Below are 18,847 nucleotides of genomic sequence, written 5' to 3'. Positions count from 1 at the left end.
CATTCTGCAGCAGCAAGGGTCCAGAGCACCCCAGTTCTCATCACTCTCCCAGTCTCCACCCCACAGCCCCTCCATCCCACAACCCAGTCTCCACCCCACAACCTCGCTTCTTTGAGATTCAATAGGCTCTGTTCCCAGATGCCATTTTGGAGCGGAACAAGAGGGAGCGAGGGCAGGAAATCCAGAAGACTGAGCGTTTATCCCAAAGAGACTCGATCGTGTAAAAGGAGTGTAAACTGGAAGACAACTGTGATTCTGCAAATTAACGCGTTTAAAGTTTGTTTTTCTCTCCTTGCTGCTCAGGCGGGTAGCCCTTTGCAAAGGAGAGCAATGTGTTGGAGAAAATAAAAACATGGCGGATTCTTTGTAGCTCATGGGGTATGACATTATGTGACCCTACACCTCTACCTTTTCTCCAGATGTCACCACTATATGGTCAAAAAGTCAAAAGAAACCACCACAAATGCTATCTGGAGGCAGATAATGTTCCTCTGATTTGTCCTTAAAATGAATGGGGGCGGGGCTCCTGGGTGGCTCAGTCGTTAAGTGTCTGCCTTAGGCTCAGGTCATGATTCCAGGGTCCTGGGATCGGGCCCCGCATCAGGCTCCCTGCTCAGCAGAAGGCCTGCTTCTCCCTCTGCCTGCTACTCCCCCTACTTGTGTGTGTGCCCTCTCTCTCTCTTTCTCACTATCAAACAAATAAATAAAATATTTTAAAAAAGGAAAAAAAAAATGAATGGGGGCAAGGATTTGGAATGGTGGTTGGTGCTAAGGGTGCAGGGCAGGGGTGTGGCTGTGCCTAGGAGCAGGCACTGGGAATGGGGTCATTCAGGAGGCAGTGTAGAGGGGGTCCCTGACAGAGTCCGGGACCATGTTAGAAGAAAATAGTCAAAAGGAGATCAGGTCACTTGCTGTTCTCCCAAGAGTCCACTAAAGAAGAACTTCTGTTCTCTTCATGGAAATGAAGTGAATTTAAAACTGTAGGATAGCACTGACTTTCTTCAAATTTTAATTTTAATAGTCAATTAGCTGTAATTTAAAAAATATTTTTATTCTGAAAATGAATTTTCCACAGTAATGCACTTAGTTCCAAAAGAAATGAGCTCATTTATCTGGCTTTTCTACAAAGGACAATTGAAACATTTAAGGCAAGATTCACTTATTCTTCTCCATTTTAGAATGGAAAGAAAATATCAGACTTCAGATACTGGTTAAGGTCAACAAAATATGGGAAAGCTCCTTTTTCTTTTCTTTTTTTTCTTTTGGTAGTCTTCTGTGTAAAAGCTTTACATTGCTATGGATTTATAGTAAGACACTTTTGTTTCTGACTTTCTTTATAACCCATTTTTAAATTTAAAGGCACACAATAAAGCTTTACACATTTATTAAAATATACACATTTTGGTAAATTTAGAATTTTCCCTTAGTATCTTGGTAAATCAATATATCATCAACACCACAGAGTCATTTGAAAATAAAACACACTCCATAACATATCGGCATATTATTTCTTTCTTGATGATACACTACAACACCCCATTGTACAGTGCACCAATGGGAATTAAAAACCACAGAACGAACAAACTTTAACAAATACAGCAATTTCATACCAAAAACAAAAAATATAGCAGAGAAAGACACTAGAAATTACCATCTGCAAAAAGCAAGTTGTACTTCTCAAGGACCCAACAAAAGGAAACAAGTCAGTAAAATTTACAAGCTGTATTTAGAACTTTGGATACGGATTAAACAGTGACGTTTCTTTTCCACAGTGAAGAAAGCTAGAATGTTGAGTCCTGTCGTTAGATGGTGTGACTACATGGAGGAGGACAGTATCTGCTCTCTTAAAACCTGCAGCCCCTCTATCAGCCCAGACAGTTGAGGTATTTATGCGCTATTGTAGCATTAACATAGCATGTCTTTGCTTTGGGGAGTCCATGATTTCTGGTGTAGCTTCTTGTTTCCAGGAGCATGAATGAGTGAGACCCGTGAACTGGCAATTGCCGATACCCACCAGGAGATGTGCAAGAAGCACTCACCTCATCTCACTCTCTGAAGGAACACAGTCCTTCAAAGTCTGTGCTTCAAGGGAAATTTACATGACCCACATTCTCTTTAAAAGCCAAAGTCACCAGTGTCCGTGTTAGGAAAGCGTCATAGAAAGAAAGCATAGAGGGGGTCCCTGATGAAAAAAATCTAGGCTGCCCTGTTTCTTCATTCTTACACAAAGCCATTTTCTCTCCATATTGTACCAGAATGTACTAATAAGTTCTCGGAGGGTAAGGAATTACAGCTCCCTGCTTTCGGAAGGCTTCAAGCCCAAAGCTGATTTTGTGAACGTTCTCTGCAAATTTCGTAATTCCACGCATGTAGAATACTGTTTAATGGTTTCTAACACTATTTTAGTTGATACTGCAGAATTACGTTCACTTTTGGTGGGCTGCAAAACTTCCACTAATCCCTTTTAGGCTTTAAGTCCTAAAAGAAAAAAAGGACATTTTCTAAGAAAGATCATTTTGACAAAAGGCAGCTGCCTAGGTATTTCAGAATGATGCGTGTGTTAGTCAAGCCAAGCAAGAGGAGGAAAGCATTTTCGAAAGCGGTAGCTCCTGAGGAGAAAAAGGAATTACAATAGCTTCTCCTCCTGGAGTCTTAGAGAGAAAAATGGACACAGCACTAACTGTTATGTACAGGAAAGGGGCCTTTTTGCTCCCCATCACCACGGAACTGGGAAATACGAAGTCCACCCTTCAATGAACAACATCCGGGTTCCTGTAGTTTGGGATGTGGTTCCTGGCTTTGCCTGCTCTTTAATGACAAGCACTGGCTCTTTCACGGCCAGACCATCTGTGGTTAGCAGTGGGTGCCTCTCTCTCTCTTGGGGACTCGAAAGGACCCTTGAAGACAAATGGGTCCTCGGTGTCAGGGAGATACAAGCATGCAGAAGAAACCGAGACTCCGAGAAAAATGTTGGTTAGAAACACCTTCTTTGACTAGTCTTGTTCCACATGGCATAGAAATGGAGTGCTATCATACACCCCTAGTGTGTGTTTCCTTCGCTCCTCTGCTCTCCACCAGCATCAGAAATTAAGGCCATCTCTGGATTGTTTGCTAGCCTGAAAGCTTACATCCAAGAGCGGGCCATTCACTCTGCCCGGATTCAGTGAGTTGGTTCCAGCCCAGGATTGGGACATGCTCCCCGACTTCTGACTTCTCTGTTCTGAGATACAAACTTACGTGAACCTGTAGCTGACCACCCATGAGCTTCCATGGTCATCTCCGTGCCTGGTAAAAGCGGGGGAGAGGGGACACACATTTCTACTAGTCTTGTGGGCTGATTCTCATACTCCTGTAGCTTCTATTGAAAATGCAGAGAAAAGGTAAACTTCCAACAATGTGATGTGAAGGAAATTAAGTCTATCAGTCTTTTTCAGGAGAATAGGGGAAAGACATTTCTTTGGAGGAGCTTGTGTTTTGTTTCCCAGTAATTGCTGGGTTTGTATGTACAGACATGTGTTGTTAATCTCAACAGCTTCCCGTCCCCCCATGATCATGATCATGATCATGATGTAGACATTTGATTAGCCATTAGTGACTAAGCCGTAGAACTGGATTCTTCACTGAATTCTATCATCTGATTCCTTTCACCAGTTCAAAGTGGCCTTGTGCTCAAGCTCAATAAAATCTAGAGCTAAGATTTTACTTTTTAGATTAGTTAGCTAGAAAAAAATAGGTAGGTTTGTTTAAAGTTACTGTTGAAAACTTTAAAATGGCTGTGAACAACTTTGGTATTATCTGTCTACATGTTAAATGACTATGCTTCTCCTAGGTTAAGGATGAAATCAGACAGGATTCAAAAGAGGAATCAATCATACATTGCTAAAATTTGGATATTTTTTCCCCTTTAACATATTAAATCTATTCGAAGTGTGTGCGTGATCTGTTAGGTCCTTACACAAGTGGATGAAGCCACTGCCCTGGGTTCCTAAAGCCCAGTCCTCCCTGATTCATACGTTCATCATTTCCCTGGTGCCTCCCCACCCAAGGAGAGCCAGCCAGCTTAGTTCGTTGTTCAAGTCTGTCTGTGAATAAGCCATCGCCACCCTCTCAGCATTATTTCTTACTGTTCCATAGCTCAACCATGCGTATATCATAAGCTCCTTTCAAACTAGCTTCTTGCTTTCCCATGCAGGAGGCACAGTACACATTATTAGTCAGAGACTGCTGTTAGCCCATCTCTGCCTTACTCATGCTGATTCTCCACTTGGCAAACCTTTCCCCTATTTCCACCTGAGGGAAATGTTCTGCCCATTCCACAGGGCTCCATGCAAGGACTACATTCGCTATTGTTTTTCCCAGCAGAAGGAGGTCTTTTCTGTATTTGAACTCTTGTTGAACATTGTAACTCCCTCATCTTACATGTCACCTTCTCTATAGTTTTTATTGATATATATTATATGTCCTGGTTCCCCCATGTCTTAGACCATAGCACAGATAAAGACTCCACAAAACATTCTTGAATAGGTGATATTTCCTTTTCCTTTCATTTGTCCATTCAGCCATCCATCTGATCATCAGATACTTTACTGAACACCCACTCTATGCCAGGCACGGGGAGCTGGCAAAATCTAAGCCTGGAGCTTGTATGTGGGTTTCAAAGATCTATGCTGTTCTCTGCCCTCATGGGGAAAGATTTGTTCTTATCATGCAGGAGTATTTTGTCTTGTCCTTCCCAACAATTTCAGTGTTTTTCAAGTTGCTACCTCATTGGAAAATTTAGCAATGCATATCAAGATTTTGCATTTGTGCACTGAACACACTCTAGCCTCATATTATCCTTTCTATTTCTGTTTTTATTTACCCAAGCTCCTCGCTTATTTTTGCATTATATGTTTTTTAATAGCCACCTTGAAATCCTTCTGAAAGGAAGCAGGGTACCAATAAATTGAATACAATTACAAAAAAGTTCATAATTGGTTTCACATTACTAATTCACACAATGAAACCTTCCTGGAAAAGCTCCTGCAGGAGAGAAGAATTCAATAAAATGTAGGTCTTCCTTGGACCCATTCAAGAAGGCTAAGTTTCTACAGTAATTATAAGGTGATCTTACTTTTAACGTGATTCCACTAACGCGGTCTTGAGAAAATTGCTAGGAAACACTAATATAATCATCCTAGTAATTGACAGTATTTGAAACTGCATTGTGAAACCTGGGACCATTTCATAGAGGCTGGGAAACATGAACAAAAACATGTCAATTTACTTAAAAAAACTTTCTCTATTATACTAATTTTTTTTTTTTAAACTAAGATTGCTAGGGAGTTGTCTAACTTTAGAGAAATAAAGAGACCAAGATTATAGAAAGGAGATACAACCTGGGAGAAATGTTTCCAGAACCAGAAGAGTTCATAGAGTCTTCACAAAATCAATACCAACGGTGTTCACTCTGTATTCTCTTTCCTCATGCTACAGAAATTCCATACATCTGCCAGCAAACTATCGTGACCTTAATACTTAACACTCACTACTGAAAGGGAGCTCTTTCAGCTACGTTAAGATTTTGTTGTTTTACACCCATATTTCTTTTTGAACATTTTTAATGAATATAGCCCCCCCACCCGGCCATCTATCTGGATATTTCAGGCTTCACACATTGTATTTAGTTTAGGCAGACTTGTTGAGTCTCAAAACTAGTTAAAAACTTTGTATTCACCAAAAACTACTGATAATTCGTCCATAGTTCATCCCCAAGGGTGTGTTTCACAGACCAGGCACTGTATCTTTAGGGGTAAGTTTAGGGAAGAAAAAAACATGGTGTTGCTATGCGTTACATTGACAAAATGACCCCAGGAAACCAGAATTCTAAACAATTCATACAGAAGAATGGAAAAGAAGTTCTAGAAAATAGGCGTTACTTGAATTTACTGGCATTCGTTGGCCATAGGTGCAATATGCAATTTACTTAAAAGCACGTTTAAAAAAAAAAAAACAACAACAACTAGGTTCAATTGACCTTCTATTTTATTCTATATTAAAGCCCAGGGCATCAGCCAGGAAGGCTTGTCAGGCTTGGTGGTTTTATCTGCATTTGTCAGATGCCAACGCTGCTCATTCCCTGCCCTGGGAGCCTCCAAGGGCAGAATATTACACTTTGTTCTATTCCCATTGCTTCGCACTTGATACAGTCTCAGTCACTGTTCACTGAGTGAAAAAATGGACTTCTGCCTCCTGTCTGTAATCCTAAGGTATGCCAAGATGGCACGAACCTCAACCTTTCAACAGAGAATAGACTTCACATTAGTTGATGTAGTCTAGAAAACTTTTGGCATAGTACTAGATCCAGGAGAGGGAGGGCAAGAAATCTGCTATTTTGCGCCCCTTTCAGAAAACCCCCATAAAGACTGTAGCTTGATTGCCACCGTGCCTTCGCGTTGACGTGTGCAAGACTGCGGGCCGCCGCGGGAATCCCGGGGACCCAGGAGTAGAACTGATAAGCCGTGTGTTTCTTTTCCTGCCACACATTCTCTCACCTAGGTTATTTAGAAGAAAATTCCTTTAAGAGCCCCTCTTAGGGCCTGATGCAGACCTTACCAGGTAGGCATTTTTCTGGGCTTCGGTAAACCTGCTCTGGGAAGAACAGACAAAATACGTATCTAAAAGCAAGCTACTCGTATCTGAGAGTAAGGTTCAGAAGTGAAATGTGATCTCTTGGAATGCCATTACCTCACAAGCCGAGCTTCAACAGTTCTGTTTTCAGAGAAGCCCCCGCGGCTCACGCGGTGGCAAATCTCAACAAACTACGCAATTTATAATTTTGGAAATCTGAAATAGAATTTGCAATGTGATCTCAGTGGCTGGGTCACTTCTCCTTGTAAAGATTTTTATCCGATTAGAAAACAAACGGCCTACTTCTTCAAGGCATAATAATGCCATGAAATCATGCTCCGACTTTGCCCCTTTCATGATATCAGCAGGAGCCAAGAGGCTGGTAAAAGAAAAGGTATGATAGAGAGTTAACTTCTGCCAGTGCCCTTCTGGCCTTCACTGCAAGAGATAGTTAGCTGATTTTTTAATTTTTTTTTTTTTTTCCTGGGCATTCAAGTAGTGCTTTGATGGTGCTTCTTACCACATTGTTGGATCTGCAAGGCTGACTTAGGGTAGCTCTCAGACCTCTGGGGGAAATGGTCTCAGAGTCCCTAACCTTTGCTGGATCCTAAAGTGAGAGTTTGGAGATTGGGAGAACCTTGGTGAATAAAAAGAAGCCTGTGTCTTCTCCATGAATTCGTTTTTGTGAGATTTCAGACCAAACGTTTCTTGCTGAGAAAGTGCCCACGTCCACCTGCCCACACCCACACCCACCTGCTTTGGCACATCTCCAGGAGGAGCTGCAGCCTCAGGGTGGCCCCCAAAGTGAGCCCCCTGCTTCTGGGGTCTCCATAAGAAGCAAAAAGATTCAACCAGCAAAGCAAAGGCCTAGGAAACACTTGCCGCCATCAGCTCTGATGGTCACACCTAAGACAGAATTTCTTGCAGCTTCTGGTTTAGCTTCTTCTTCTTCTTCTTCTTTTTTTTTTTTTAAACAAGGGGATCAGTGATGAAACCCAGGTTAAACTCTTCGACAGAACTATCCGGAAGAGCAAAACTAGCAAATGACAGGCTATGACTGGGGACTGACTCTGGGGAAGGCTGGATTTTTGAAATGAGAGCCAAAAATGTTTTCATCCTCTAGCCCACGGTTTAAGTTACTGAAAAGGAATCACCACCGTTTCTACACATTTCTTGTGTGTTTACTCCTACTCTGGAGAGTAATCTAACTCATCATTTGCAATCAGGGCCTCTGAGTTCTGTTTGTGTTTGCTTTTGCTCTTCGCTTTGCTACTTGTCCGGGTGTTGGCCTTGGCATCTGACATCTGCTGGTAATAGAAGCCTTTGTCTTCGGCCGGCCCGCCCCAGTTCTCCTGGCTCTCGCCTTCCGTGGCGTAGGAGAAGCCCTCCTCCACCGAGAAGGGGTCGTCCACGTCGTAGCGCTGGTACGTGCTCTGGTGCAGGGCTTCTTCGCGCGCGCTGATTTCCAGGGTGCTGTTCCAGATGCCGTACCCGAAGTAAATGAGCATACCTGCAGGGAGGGAGAGGCACAGGCCCGTAAGCAGTTGCTTCGGGGATCCACGGGACCAGCGGGGGGTGTGCTCAGTGGTGAAAGCGGAGTCCGCGGTGGATGTGTTTTCTTTGGTCTACATCGTGTCTGGAAGAGACTCCAGCTAAGTGTCATTTAAAAACTGGGCTGTCTGGCATGAAGCGACCCGTATTTACAGCTTCCCCTAAGAAACGTCAGAGGGTCTCACGACCCTACTCCCACATTCCTATATGGCAGGTGTGATGGGAGGTGAGCGCCAGCTGCCTGTTTAGACAGAATGTGGACTCTCTAGTTACCTCTGGCCCACCTCCCTGTATCACTACACTCATGCAGGTGCCAACTAGGAATTTGCATTTTCCGCCCCCACTGAAATATTTGTGAATCGCCCACAGTGTCTCCCCAACCTTCTTGCAGCGTTTTATTACCCCACGCCCCCGTTAGGGGAGCCATCTTTCATCCCCCCACCCAGCAGTGCACCTCTACTGCCCCACGGTTTACTTCGCCATTTTTCACTCACCAAAGGAGTATTGTATTACTGCCGTTCAGAGCGGTTCGCTCTCAAAGGGTCTGCTGCCTGCCACTCTTAGGGCCCTTGGAACGCCTACGGTGTGATTATCTGCCCAGGGAGGTGCTTCTATTTTAAGACTCTGCGGAAAACTGGCACTTAATCTTTGTTGAATGAATGAATGAGTGAGAACTTCTGATGGGCATGAAATTTCCACTGCAACCTCCTTAGCTGATGTCATTCCAAGCCAAGGGAAGAAACTTGTTTTCCTAGGCAATATGGAACATTAATTAGGGCTAATATTTCATTTCTATTATAATTTTTCTGTGATTAAGTATAAAAATAGTTTGAGGGGCCCTTGGGTGGGGCAGTCCCTTAAGCATCCAGCTCTTGGTTTCCACTTGGATGGTGATCTCAGGGTCCACTCAGCTCGGAGTCTGCTTGGGATTCTCTGCTTCTCCCTCTGCCCCCCTGCTCATGCTCTCTTTGTTTCTCTCTAAATAAATAAATAAATAAATAAAATTAAAACATTGTTCAACAACCCCCATTTTCTATCTTGAAAAGCTCAGGGAGGCTCAGAGTTTAAAATAGCTGAGAATCATAGCCTTGGGGGGTCATAGGGCATGATGATTAAGAGGGTGAGCCCTGGGTTCAAATCCTGCCTCCATCACTATTAGCCATGTAACCCCGGACCAGTTACTTAGCTTCTTTGTGCCTCATTTTCTCTTCATGATAGTCACTGCACCTATGACATGAGGTTCCATGAGGATGAAATGGGTAAGCAGTGGCTTTCAACTCTGACTTCAGCTGGAGGGCCACCTGGGGAGTTTTTGAATGGCCCTTACACCTAAGCCCCACCCCTAGAGATTCTAATTTAATGGGTCTGCAGTGTGATCGAAGCATAGCTATGGTTATTTTTTCCCCTCTTTATTATATCTTTTATTTTTTAAATTAACATATAATGTGTTATTTGCCCCAGGGATACAGGTCTGTGAATCATCAGTCTTACACAGTTCACAGCACTCACCATAGCACAGACCCTCCCCAACGTCCATCACTCAGCCACCCTATCCCTACCCCCTGACCCCCCAGCAGCCCTCAGTTTGTTTCCTGGGATTAGGAGTCTCTTATAGTTTGTTTCCCTCCTGATCCCATCTTGTTTCATTTTTTCCCTCCCTAACCCCCATGACCCCCCCTCAAATTCCTCATATCAGAGAGATCATATCAGAGAGACATAATTGTCTTTCTCTGATTGATTTATTTCGCTTAGCATGGGTATGTTTTAAAGCTTCACAGGTGAGTCAAATGGGCAGCTAATACTGGGAATCCTTCAGACCAGGAGCATAAAGCTCCTGAGACCTGTACTCTGTTGTCTACACTGGCCATATTAGGGCTTGGCCACTGGATGCCACTCAGTTACACAACTCCCTTCCAAACCCCAGAATCCCTCTTCTGAGTGGCACTCATCCCTTTGACTTTGCTAACCCTGCAGGCATCTGCACAGCTGTTTGCTCAGAACCACAAGGTCACCTTCTGTTCTGTTTCCCTCTTTGGTGCCTGAGAAATCCTGCTCCTTTTGAATTTGAAGTGGGTCTTTTTCAACTTGGATTTCTCCCTCTCTGTTTCAAATGACTTTCTCCTTACCCCCTGCCCCATCCCCTAGTGAAATCAACTTTCTAGGAGCCAAAGTAAGCAGAGATTTATAGTCCTAATTGGTAATAAATCCTAGAGTTAATCATTTGCAGATGTAGCTACTCTCAAATAGCGACTTCATTTTTCTGAACACGGATCTTTACTCTTTCTTGTGTGTGTGTGGGTGGGGGGGAGTAGCCATGGGGGATAGTTATTACCCTTGTGCAGGACAAGGCATCATGTTAAGGTCCCTTCTAAAAGGGACAGTATGTTTGGTTGGAGAATGCCTCTATTGGAAGCATGTTTGAGACCTGAGAATAAATTTCAGGAGACCAGGTGGGATCAACAGGCACACAGCTCTTTTTGCCCATTTTTGCTATCTTTCCCCATAGGCTTTGAGGCAGGGGTCAAATCCTGCCTCTGATTCCTGCTTTGTCTCTATTATATCAATTCTTTCCATCTGACCCCCTTCTCAGACCCTATTTATAAGTGAGTTATTTCCCTATTGAACTTAATACCCTTTCTTTTCTTTCGCCTTTGCCTCTAAGCTCTCTGCTCTGCCATCACACAGGTCATCATTCCAGATGGTCTGACATCTATTCTGACAGATCTTCCCTTGCCCCCACCAGGTGTGGTGGTGTCAGGTAGACTGATTTATGGAAATTCTCGAAGAGCCTCATAGAATCCTAGATATTTAGAGCTGGAAAGAGTCTCTAGATCTGTTTGAGTACCTTCATTTTACAAAAAAAAAAAAGAAGCAGGCTGAGGGCCGAAACCGCATTTGCACAGAGAGAGAGAAGAGTCTTGTAAGCTCGGTCCGGCTTACAGACTGTGCTTATCACAGTATGCCCTGAATAAGGGGTTATGGCTGCATTCGTTCTTTGTTCTTGGGGAATGATGGTATCCGGAGGAAAACGTGTGCTCCTGAATGCACTGACTATGATGACTTTGAAAAAGCAACCCATGGAAATCTGTCGTGTAAGTATTTATGGGCCTTTTAATGTTTGCTCTGAGCCTCCTATAATTTCAAAGGTGTTATTTTGTCCTTAAAAATATATTTCGGGGCGCCCGGGGGGCCCAGTTGGCTGAGCATCTTTGCTGGCTCTTTGCTTTCTGCTCTTTGCTTTCTGCTGGCTCTTTGCTTTCTGCTCAGGTGATGATCTCAGGGTGGAGGGGGCTGGGGGGGGGATGGAGCGAGCCCAGGGTCAGGCTCTGTGCTCAGTGGGGAGCCTGACCAAGACTCTCTCTCCCTCTGCCTCTCTCCACCATGCTCTCTTTCTCTCGATCTCAAATAAATAAATTAAAAAAAAATATATATATATATTTTAAAAATAAATATAATTTATATATAATATATATAATATATAATATATATAAAAATATATATATATTTAAAACATGAGTGGTCTGAACCAAGAAGTGACTGTGTGCGTGCAGCCTGGTGGAAGCCACACAGCCAACGGTCAGCCCGGGCAAAGGACTGGCATTCTGCCTGACGCTTCTTGTTGGCCCTTGAGTAAGTTCAAGGAAAATGGTGTAAGGCACCAAGGATTGGAGGAAAGGAAAAATGGAGGGGCACAAAACAGCAGAGGGGATCAAATGAAGTGAGGGAGGGAGGGTGGAAGGGAGGTGGAGAGAGCGAGGAGACAAGCATGGACGACCATCTGTCACACATAAACAAAGGCTTTGTGTCGAGGAGTAGGAGGAGTAAACAGAGCTGCTAAAAGCCTCCTGTGTAGCAGCAGGGTGTTTTGTTTCTGCTTCTTTTTTTTTCTTTCTTCAGTTGGCTTAGAAAACTAAGCATGAGGTAGTTTCTGAAAAATCTGTGGGGATTCTGGGAATTCTGGGAATTCTGGGAATTCTGAATCATCTAAACCGAACTTCACAGCACTTCTGGGTGCTGAGGTCCTCATGATGCGTGATTTATGCTGTATCTTTCTCCCAAGGAGTTCAAAACATTATACGTGGTATCTTGTTTAGATTCCTCCCAGCCTTTTTGGGAATGTGCATGTGAGTGTGAGTGTGAGAGTGTGTGAGTGTGTGGGGGGGGCAGGGAGTGGGGAGGTTAGGATTACATATGTCTCAGAAACAGGAAACGGGGGTATAGGACAAAAAAAGATTTTCCACAGCAACACGGATGGTGTTGGGCCTGTGAGTTCTTAGGGGCTCCTTGGGTCCCCATCCAGGGTGTATCTCACCTACCAGGGTTAGCCAGGAGGAATAGACTGATTGAAAACAATTTTGCTTGGCTTTTTAGTTTGAAGAATTCCAAACGTGTACCAAAGTGGAGAGAGTAGTATAAAGAAGCCCAAATACTCATCACTTGCTTCCGCCTGACACCCACCCGCCTGAGTCCTTGTTTTTAGATCATTTGGAAACAAATCCTTTCCATCCTATGCTTCATCTGTAAATAATTAAGTACGTATCATTAAAATAGACTTAAAAACTTAGATCATTATCACATCTAAACACTGATAATAATTCCTTAGTATCTTCTGATATCCAGAATTATTGAAATTTCCCTGAATTATTAAGCACGTGGGGAAAAATTCTAATTCTTCACTTTATGAGACTATAGATTCACTCCAGTGACACTATTACTGCCTCATATAGTTTTCAGGCACTGTTATTTGTCACTGGGACGGGCATCATGTTCTTTCATAAACCCTTACACACGGCAAAGTTTTACTTTTCAGAGAGGATTTGCTTTCCGCATAAGCAGAAGTCATTTGGAACCATGCCTCAAGAATGAGAAGGCTAATTGATATTTGCATATTTAATCCTGCTGTTCCTTAAAAACTCAGCTCCATTGCTTTGTAGTTATACATCCTTTAGCTCTAATACGCAAAAGGCATGTGTGGTGTTAAAAATCAGAAGGGAATTAGCTTTTGTGTTGCAGGGGGTCTTGCAGACCCTCTGGCTAGGCTGGAGTTATTTTTTTGAGTTGTTGAGTTAGGGAGAACAGAGACCTAGGGCACCCACTAGTTAGCAGTAGGCACAGAAGGGTTTCAGTATTTGAAAAACAGACATGGTTGTTCTCCAGGCACACGGGCCGAATGCCAGGCCTTCTCCGAGGTAATGGCAATGAGTCTAGTGAAAGGCTGTTTGCAGTGAAGGGAAATACCTGAAAGGAGGCCTTGGCTTTTCTTCCAGACAGATATTCTCTGATAGAGAACGTGCCCAAGAGAGACTCAGGCTAGACAAGATGAAGAATCAAGCCTTTGGCAATTTAATGGGCTTTCTTTATGTGGTAGAACACTCTGTGATCGTAAAACCCTTTGTAGAAAAGTCCTTTCTCATTGATCATCCCAGAGAGGTTAAGACCTGTTTAATAAATCAGTGACTGAAATGGTGCTGGAACTTCTATCTCCTGAGTCTAAACTGATGGCTCTTCCCAACCCACCCAGGCACCGCCAGGAAGGGTTAGAAATGCCAGGTTTGCTTTCAGATGCTGGGATCCCTGAGCATGAGGGGAGTGGGGTGGGTGGGTGGGCAACACACCCATTTACTCTGCTTGTGTGGCTCCACCTGGGCAAATTAAGTAAATGACCCCAAACCTACAAGTGAGGCGGTTGGGAGGAGGGGGGAGGTATCTCTGGGGATCAAGGTGGTCAAGGGGAAACACCTTGAACAAAAGCTCAGCTCTGCACAGAGCCCGGGGGGGACCTGGAGATGGACAGTAACAGCAGATTTCTGACCCCACTGGCCTGAACCCTGGCTAAGGAGCAGCTGCCTGATCTCCAGAGTCCCCTGGGAGCTTCCTGTCCTCTGTACACAGTCACAGGCTCGGCGGCCAGAGGAGGAGGGCCACCCGACCTCGACCTCAGGCTGGGTGGAGCGGCCTCTTCCTGGGGCTCACTTTCCAGCAGGAAGCCCTGCCCGCTGCAGATAACTGAGGCACTTTGTTATGCGCAGAGCGTTTTTTATTTTTACTACCCCGGGATCAGCTTTCCAAAACAGACATTTGCCAGTGCGGAAAGGAAGACGGGATGGTGATGAGAAGGTGTCCTCCCCACCCGCTGCAATCCCTACCAACTCCCACTTTGCTGGTTAGTTTTTAAAATACCGCCACAAGCCCTGTTGATTAGAATAACAATAAGGTTTGTTTAGTTTGGTGTGGCCAGGAGGAGCAGGTTCGGATTGAATGGGGGTTTGGGGGGCGCTGGAGACTCTCTCCCTGGCTCTGCCACAGATCAAATATAAAGTCACATGACTTTATGCCTCAGTCTCCCATCCGCAAAATGGAACTGGGGACCCTTTTTTTTTTTTTTTTAATTTGAGGGGCTAGAATGGCCAGGAGACAGAATACAAGCTTGTAAAGGAATATTTTTAAAAACCCAGTAATCCAAGCCAGCAATTCCGCATCTAACTCCACAGAAACCCCACGTGTCCACCAAACACCATGTACAAGAATGTTCACAGCAGCTCCATTTGTAAGAGCCCCAGACTGGAAGCCAGCTAAATGTTCATGAGCACGAGAACAGTGTGTTATTCTCACGGGGGAAGGCTTGCCGGGCAAGGAGAACCAACAACTTAACCACAACCTACAGCATGGATGAATCTTACAAATATGATGTTGAGGGAAAGGTGCCCAGAGCTCACTGTGTCATGGCTCTGTGTCCCAGGCACGCTGCACACACCTGCCCCAGGACCTTTGTCTCTGCCAAGGCCCCCTCTCCCTTCATTCCTTTGTCTCAAAGGAGAGCCATCCCTGCAACTGCCGCTGGGCATAGAGCCATGAGATCCCCAGGCCCCCTCCTCCATGCGCAGCCCCGTCCAGCAGGTAGCCTGGGCGGTAGCGGATCCCCTCCACACTCCTAGTTGCGCTGGCTATGTTACCGTCCTCATCCCGGCCTTCATGGTTTTTTTTCCCCCTTTGAGCATCATTTATTTGGTGAAGTTGCCAATTGTTTTCTCCTCTGCCTACAGGGAGAGCTTCAAGCTTATTTATGGGACATATCCTCAGGAGTTGATTTGTCTTGATGCCCTCTGCCCCCAGTTCACAGCCCCCTTCCTCCCTCCTCTTCCTTTCTTGACAACGGCTGCTTTGAGTCCATTTCCAAAAGGATTTTCAAATGATAGCAAAGGTAAAGACCATAGGTATGTCCTCTCTTTGGAAATTATGTCTTAGTACAGGATTGATGAGGTTCATTGCCAAATCACTGTCTGTTCTCTACATCTATAGACAGGAATTTGCTTTCCCAGAGGGGCCGAAAAAATGCAGGCAAGAACTTGGCAGCCCTTGAGGTGAGGGGGCCCATGAGCTGGTCTACCAGATGGCTACTTTTTAACCAAGTCCCACAGGGAACCGTAGGGCTGGACAGTGCCACGGAGTAGTATCATCATTGGTCACTGCTAGCTTCAGACTCCCTGAGACTCTGCCCAACCCCTTGAGGTGTTCTTTTACAAAAACACATCAGCAGAGGAAAGGAAAACTCAGGCTTCTCTGTGCTCATTTTGTTGGGATTATCAAACATTTGCTATTTGTGTTATTCCTCTTGTCTGAAGGAAAAGAAACAAGTGCTGAGTAATCTTGTTGGGACTTGTGCCTTATTTTACTCTATGAGTCGTGCTCATCTGAAGGTCAAAAGCTTAGCAAAACATTGTTAGAAAAATGTTGTAATTAAGATTCATTTAGAGAAGCCTGATTAAAAAAAAAAAAAAAAGTGCCCAAGAAGATTATCAAGTTATGACTCAGCTCAACCATGTAAATCTTTTTAAAAAAGTAGCTGCTGTTTCATAAGAAGTTCCATTTAAAAATATCTCTTCTGTTCTCCCCAGGAAAGTTATACTATGAATAGAGAAATTAGGAAGAAAAATCTGACATTTTGGAGACTCAGAAGTTTAGAGGTGGAATCTTTGTTCTATGAGAGCACTGAAAATTTTATAAGCCAATATGGGGTTGTGGGATAGATATATTTTATATGGGCAAAAATTTGTTTTTGGAAAACAGGGAGTTTTTATAATTAAATTATCCATCCTGCTCACTAATTATCTTCTTATTTTTCTCTCTAGGTCAGTGGTTCTCACATTTGAGCATACATCAGAATACTCTGTAGGATTTGTTAAAACCTAAATTGCTCTCAAGATTCTGACTTGGTAGGTCTGCGGTGGAGTTCAAAATCTCATTTCTAACTAGTTCCCAGGTAATACTGATGCTGTTGGTCGAGGACTCAACTCTGAGAAGCACTGTTCTAGATCATTTTAAACCTGACTGCTCATGATTACCTGGGGAGCCTTAAAAAATGCCCAGTACTTGAGACAATCTCTGAGGGGGGGATCCTGGGCACAGAATATTTCAGCAATCAGGCAATTCTGCTGTGTAGTTGAGATTGAGAATTTTTGTTTTAGGCAAAGCTTACTCATGTACCAGTCTTCAAAGACCATGATGCTAAGGAAATTGGTGGCTAGCAGCTGGGTACTTGTTGAGCTGTGAGCTCCTGTGCCCTCTGGGCAGCCCCAGGCTGCAGGGTGATTTCCTCCCATGTCAGGGAGTATCCGTTTCTGGAACAGGTTTGAAGTTTATGCTATCAGCAAGATTGCAAAAGGCTCTCTGGGAGTTTTCTTCTGCCTGATAACTGGGAGGGCAACCTGAGTCAGAACAGGTTCATGCTGTATTTTGGCATGTGATAGCTAGTCTGGAGGACAAGAATCCTTTTAGATTTTAAAAAGAAGGGCAGGAGAGAAATAATCCGTATCACTTTACCCAATATATTCTTTTAAAATTTTAATTAATTAATTAATTAATTAATTATTTTTTTGGAGTGGAGAGGCAGGGAGGGGCAGAGGGAATGGGAGACAGAGACTCCCAAGCAGATTCCACACCCAGCATGGGGCCCGGTCCAGGGCTTGACCTCACAACCCTGAGATCACAACCCTGAGACTAGCTGAAATCAAGTGTCGGATGCTTAACCAACTGAGCCACCCAGGCATCCCTTTTCTTATCTAAGCCTCAAAGAGCAACCAGATCAAGACTAGTGAATTATTTGCATTTTTTACAGATGAGTAAACTGAAACGCAGAGGAGCTAAGTGAACTAACTAAGGTCACAAGACACAGAGGTGGCAGAGCTGTGATTTGAACCTGGGTGGTTTGATTCCAAAGGCAAGGATCCCCACCACCTTACCACTTTTGCAAAATGCCTCTGGTGCTCCAGAAAACACAGATACAATGCAGAATTGGTAATGTAATTTGTGGGCCCCAGTGCAAAATGAGATCATAGAGCCTCTTGGGAAAAAGTTGTTAAGAAGAAAAAATTTTGGTAAGAATTCAAGGAAGCAGCAGTAGCAGCAGCAGAGCATTAGACCAAATGTGGGGCCCTGTGTGCAGAGGTTGTGCACCTGCGGAGTCAGCCCTGACATTAGACGTTAATATGCAGGAACTACTTATCAAACTTTCTGTTCCAGTAAGGAGGATGCTCAGGGGCACTGTGGTGGGGCGGTACCAGGTGCAGAGCTGAGCGTGGAGACACTGGGTTTTAGTAATAGCCCTGTCAAGAGCTTCCCATTATTCCTATTGACCTTGAGAATGTTATTTAACTTTCTGGAAGTTTAGTTTTGTCATCTGTAAAACCAAGAGATGGAGAAGTGGGGAGGGATAGATGATGTTGGTGTTTCTCCAACTTCCATTATTTCAATACCATGTACTTAGTGTAGTGGCTGTGCTCACGATCCCTGGACCCACACCACCTAACTGCTAATTTTGGCTTTACCAAATTCTAGCTATGTGACCTCAGTCAAATGTTTCAGCTTCCTCGTCTGTAAAATGAAGGTCATTTTGAGGGTTACGTACATTAATGTGAGGAAAGTCCTTGCATAATGGCTGGTATGTGCTAAGGGCTATATTAAGTGTTAATTATTACTATGAATCATGGCACCTGTACTAGTACTGATGTTTTTTTTTTTAATTTGACTCATTTTAAATTTAAAAATAATTACCAGATTGGTGTGAGCAAATCTATTTTTTCTAGTATGTGTGAAAATGTATAATAACTATGTAATATTTTTAAAAACTCAAAAAAATTCATTCCTAGACTCTCTAAAATCAGCCCAAATATTATCAATAGACTGGTCACCACCCTGTGGGTAACACTGTACTAGATAGAGAAGGTCCTTTCCAGCTTTAACACTCTAGGAATGAATGCCTGTGTCTTCATGTCTATGCCTTCAGTCATTTGACAAATACATGAGTGAAACATTTCTCCCTTCTTAGTCAAATCTTTCCATTGGTTAGCTACATGTTCCAATAGAAATAGTTTTAAATGGAGAAGAGAAACTGTGAATAAATCATGTAAGTAGTTAAAACCCTGACAAGTTAGTGAGGTTCTCTCAAGAACTCCTCTGAAAGCCTAACAAAGGATGAGACCTAGAGTCGTGAAAAGTTGGGCCAGGATGCTTACAAGAAGACACAGGCTGGTCTTCAGCAGTGAGGAATCTGCTGGAAGACCAAAGCCCTGTCCTCCGAGCACTGTTTCTCCCCTACTTCCCTCTATGTAAATCTTATCTTCCAGGCTTACAGTTTAAATTCCGCCTCCTCATGCTTCTTTCCAGCTATTGTTTTTTTTTTTCTCATCGA

General features: G+C 43.7%; 1 protein-coding gene across 2 annotated transcripts in view; it reads right to left on the bottom strand.

Annotated features, from left to right (window-relative positions):
- Positions 1–1,367: 1,367 nt before the first annotated feature.
- Positions 1,368–18,847, bottom strand: part of SLC7A14 (solute carrier family 7 member 14) — a 117,149-nt gene continuing 99,669 nt past the window's right edge. For both annotated transcript variants that reach the window (XM_059163491.1, XM_059163490.1), the window contains one exon: positions 1,368–8,119. In XM_059163491.1, coding sequence (XP_059019474.1) covers positions 7,797–8,119 — 323 coding nt within the window. In that variant the 3' untranslated portion in view covers positions 1,368–7,796. The remainder of the gene's footprint in view (positions 8,120–18,847) is intronic.

Source organism: Mustela lutreola, chromosome 2 (assembly GCF_030435805.1).
Source record: "Mustela lutreola isolate mMusLut2 chromosome 2, mMusLut2.pri, whole genome shotgun sequence".
NCBI classification, from domain to species: domain Eukaryota; kingdom Metazoa; phylum Chordata; class Mammalia; order Carnivora; family Mustelidae; genus Mustela; species Mustela lutreola.
The sequence above is the reverse complement of the archived record's forward strand: the minus strand, read 5'-3'. Positions and strand labels throughout refer to the sequence as shown.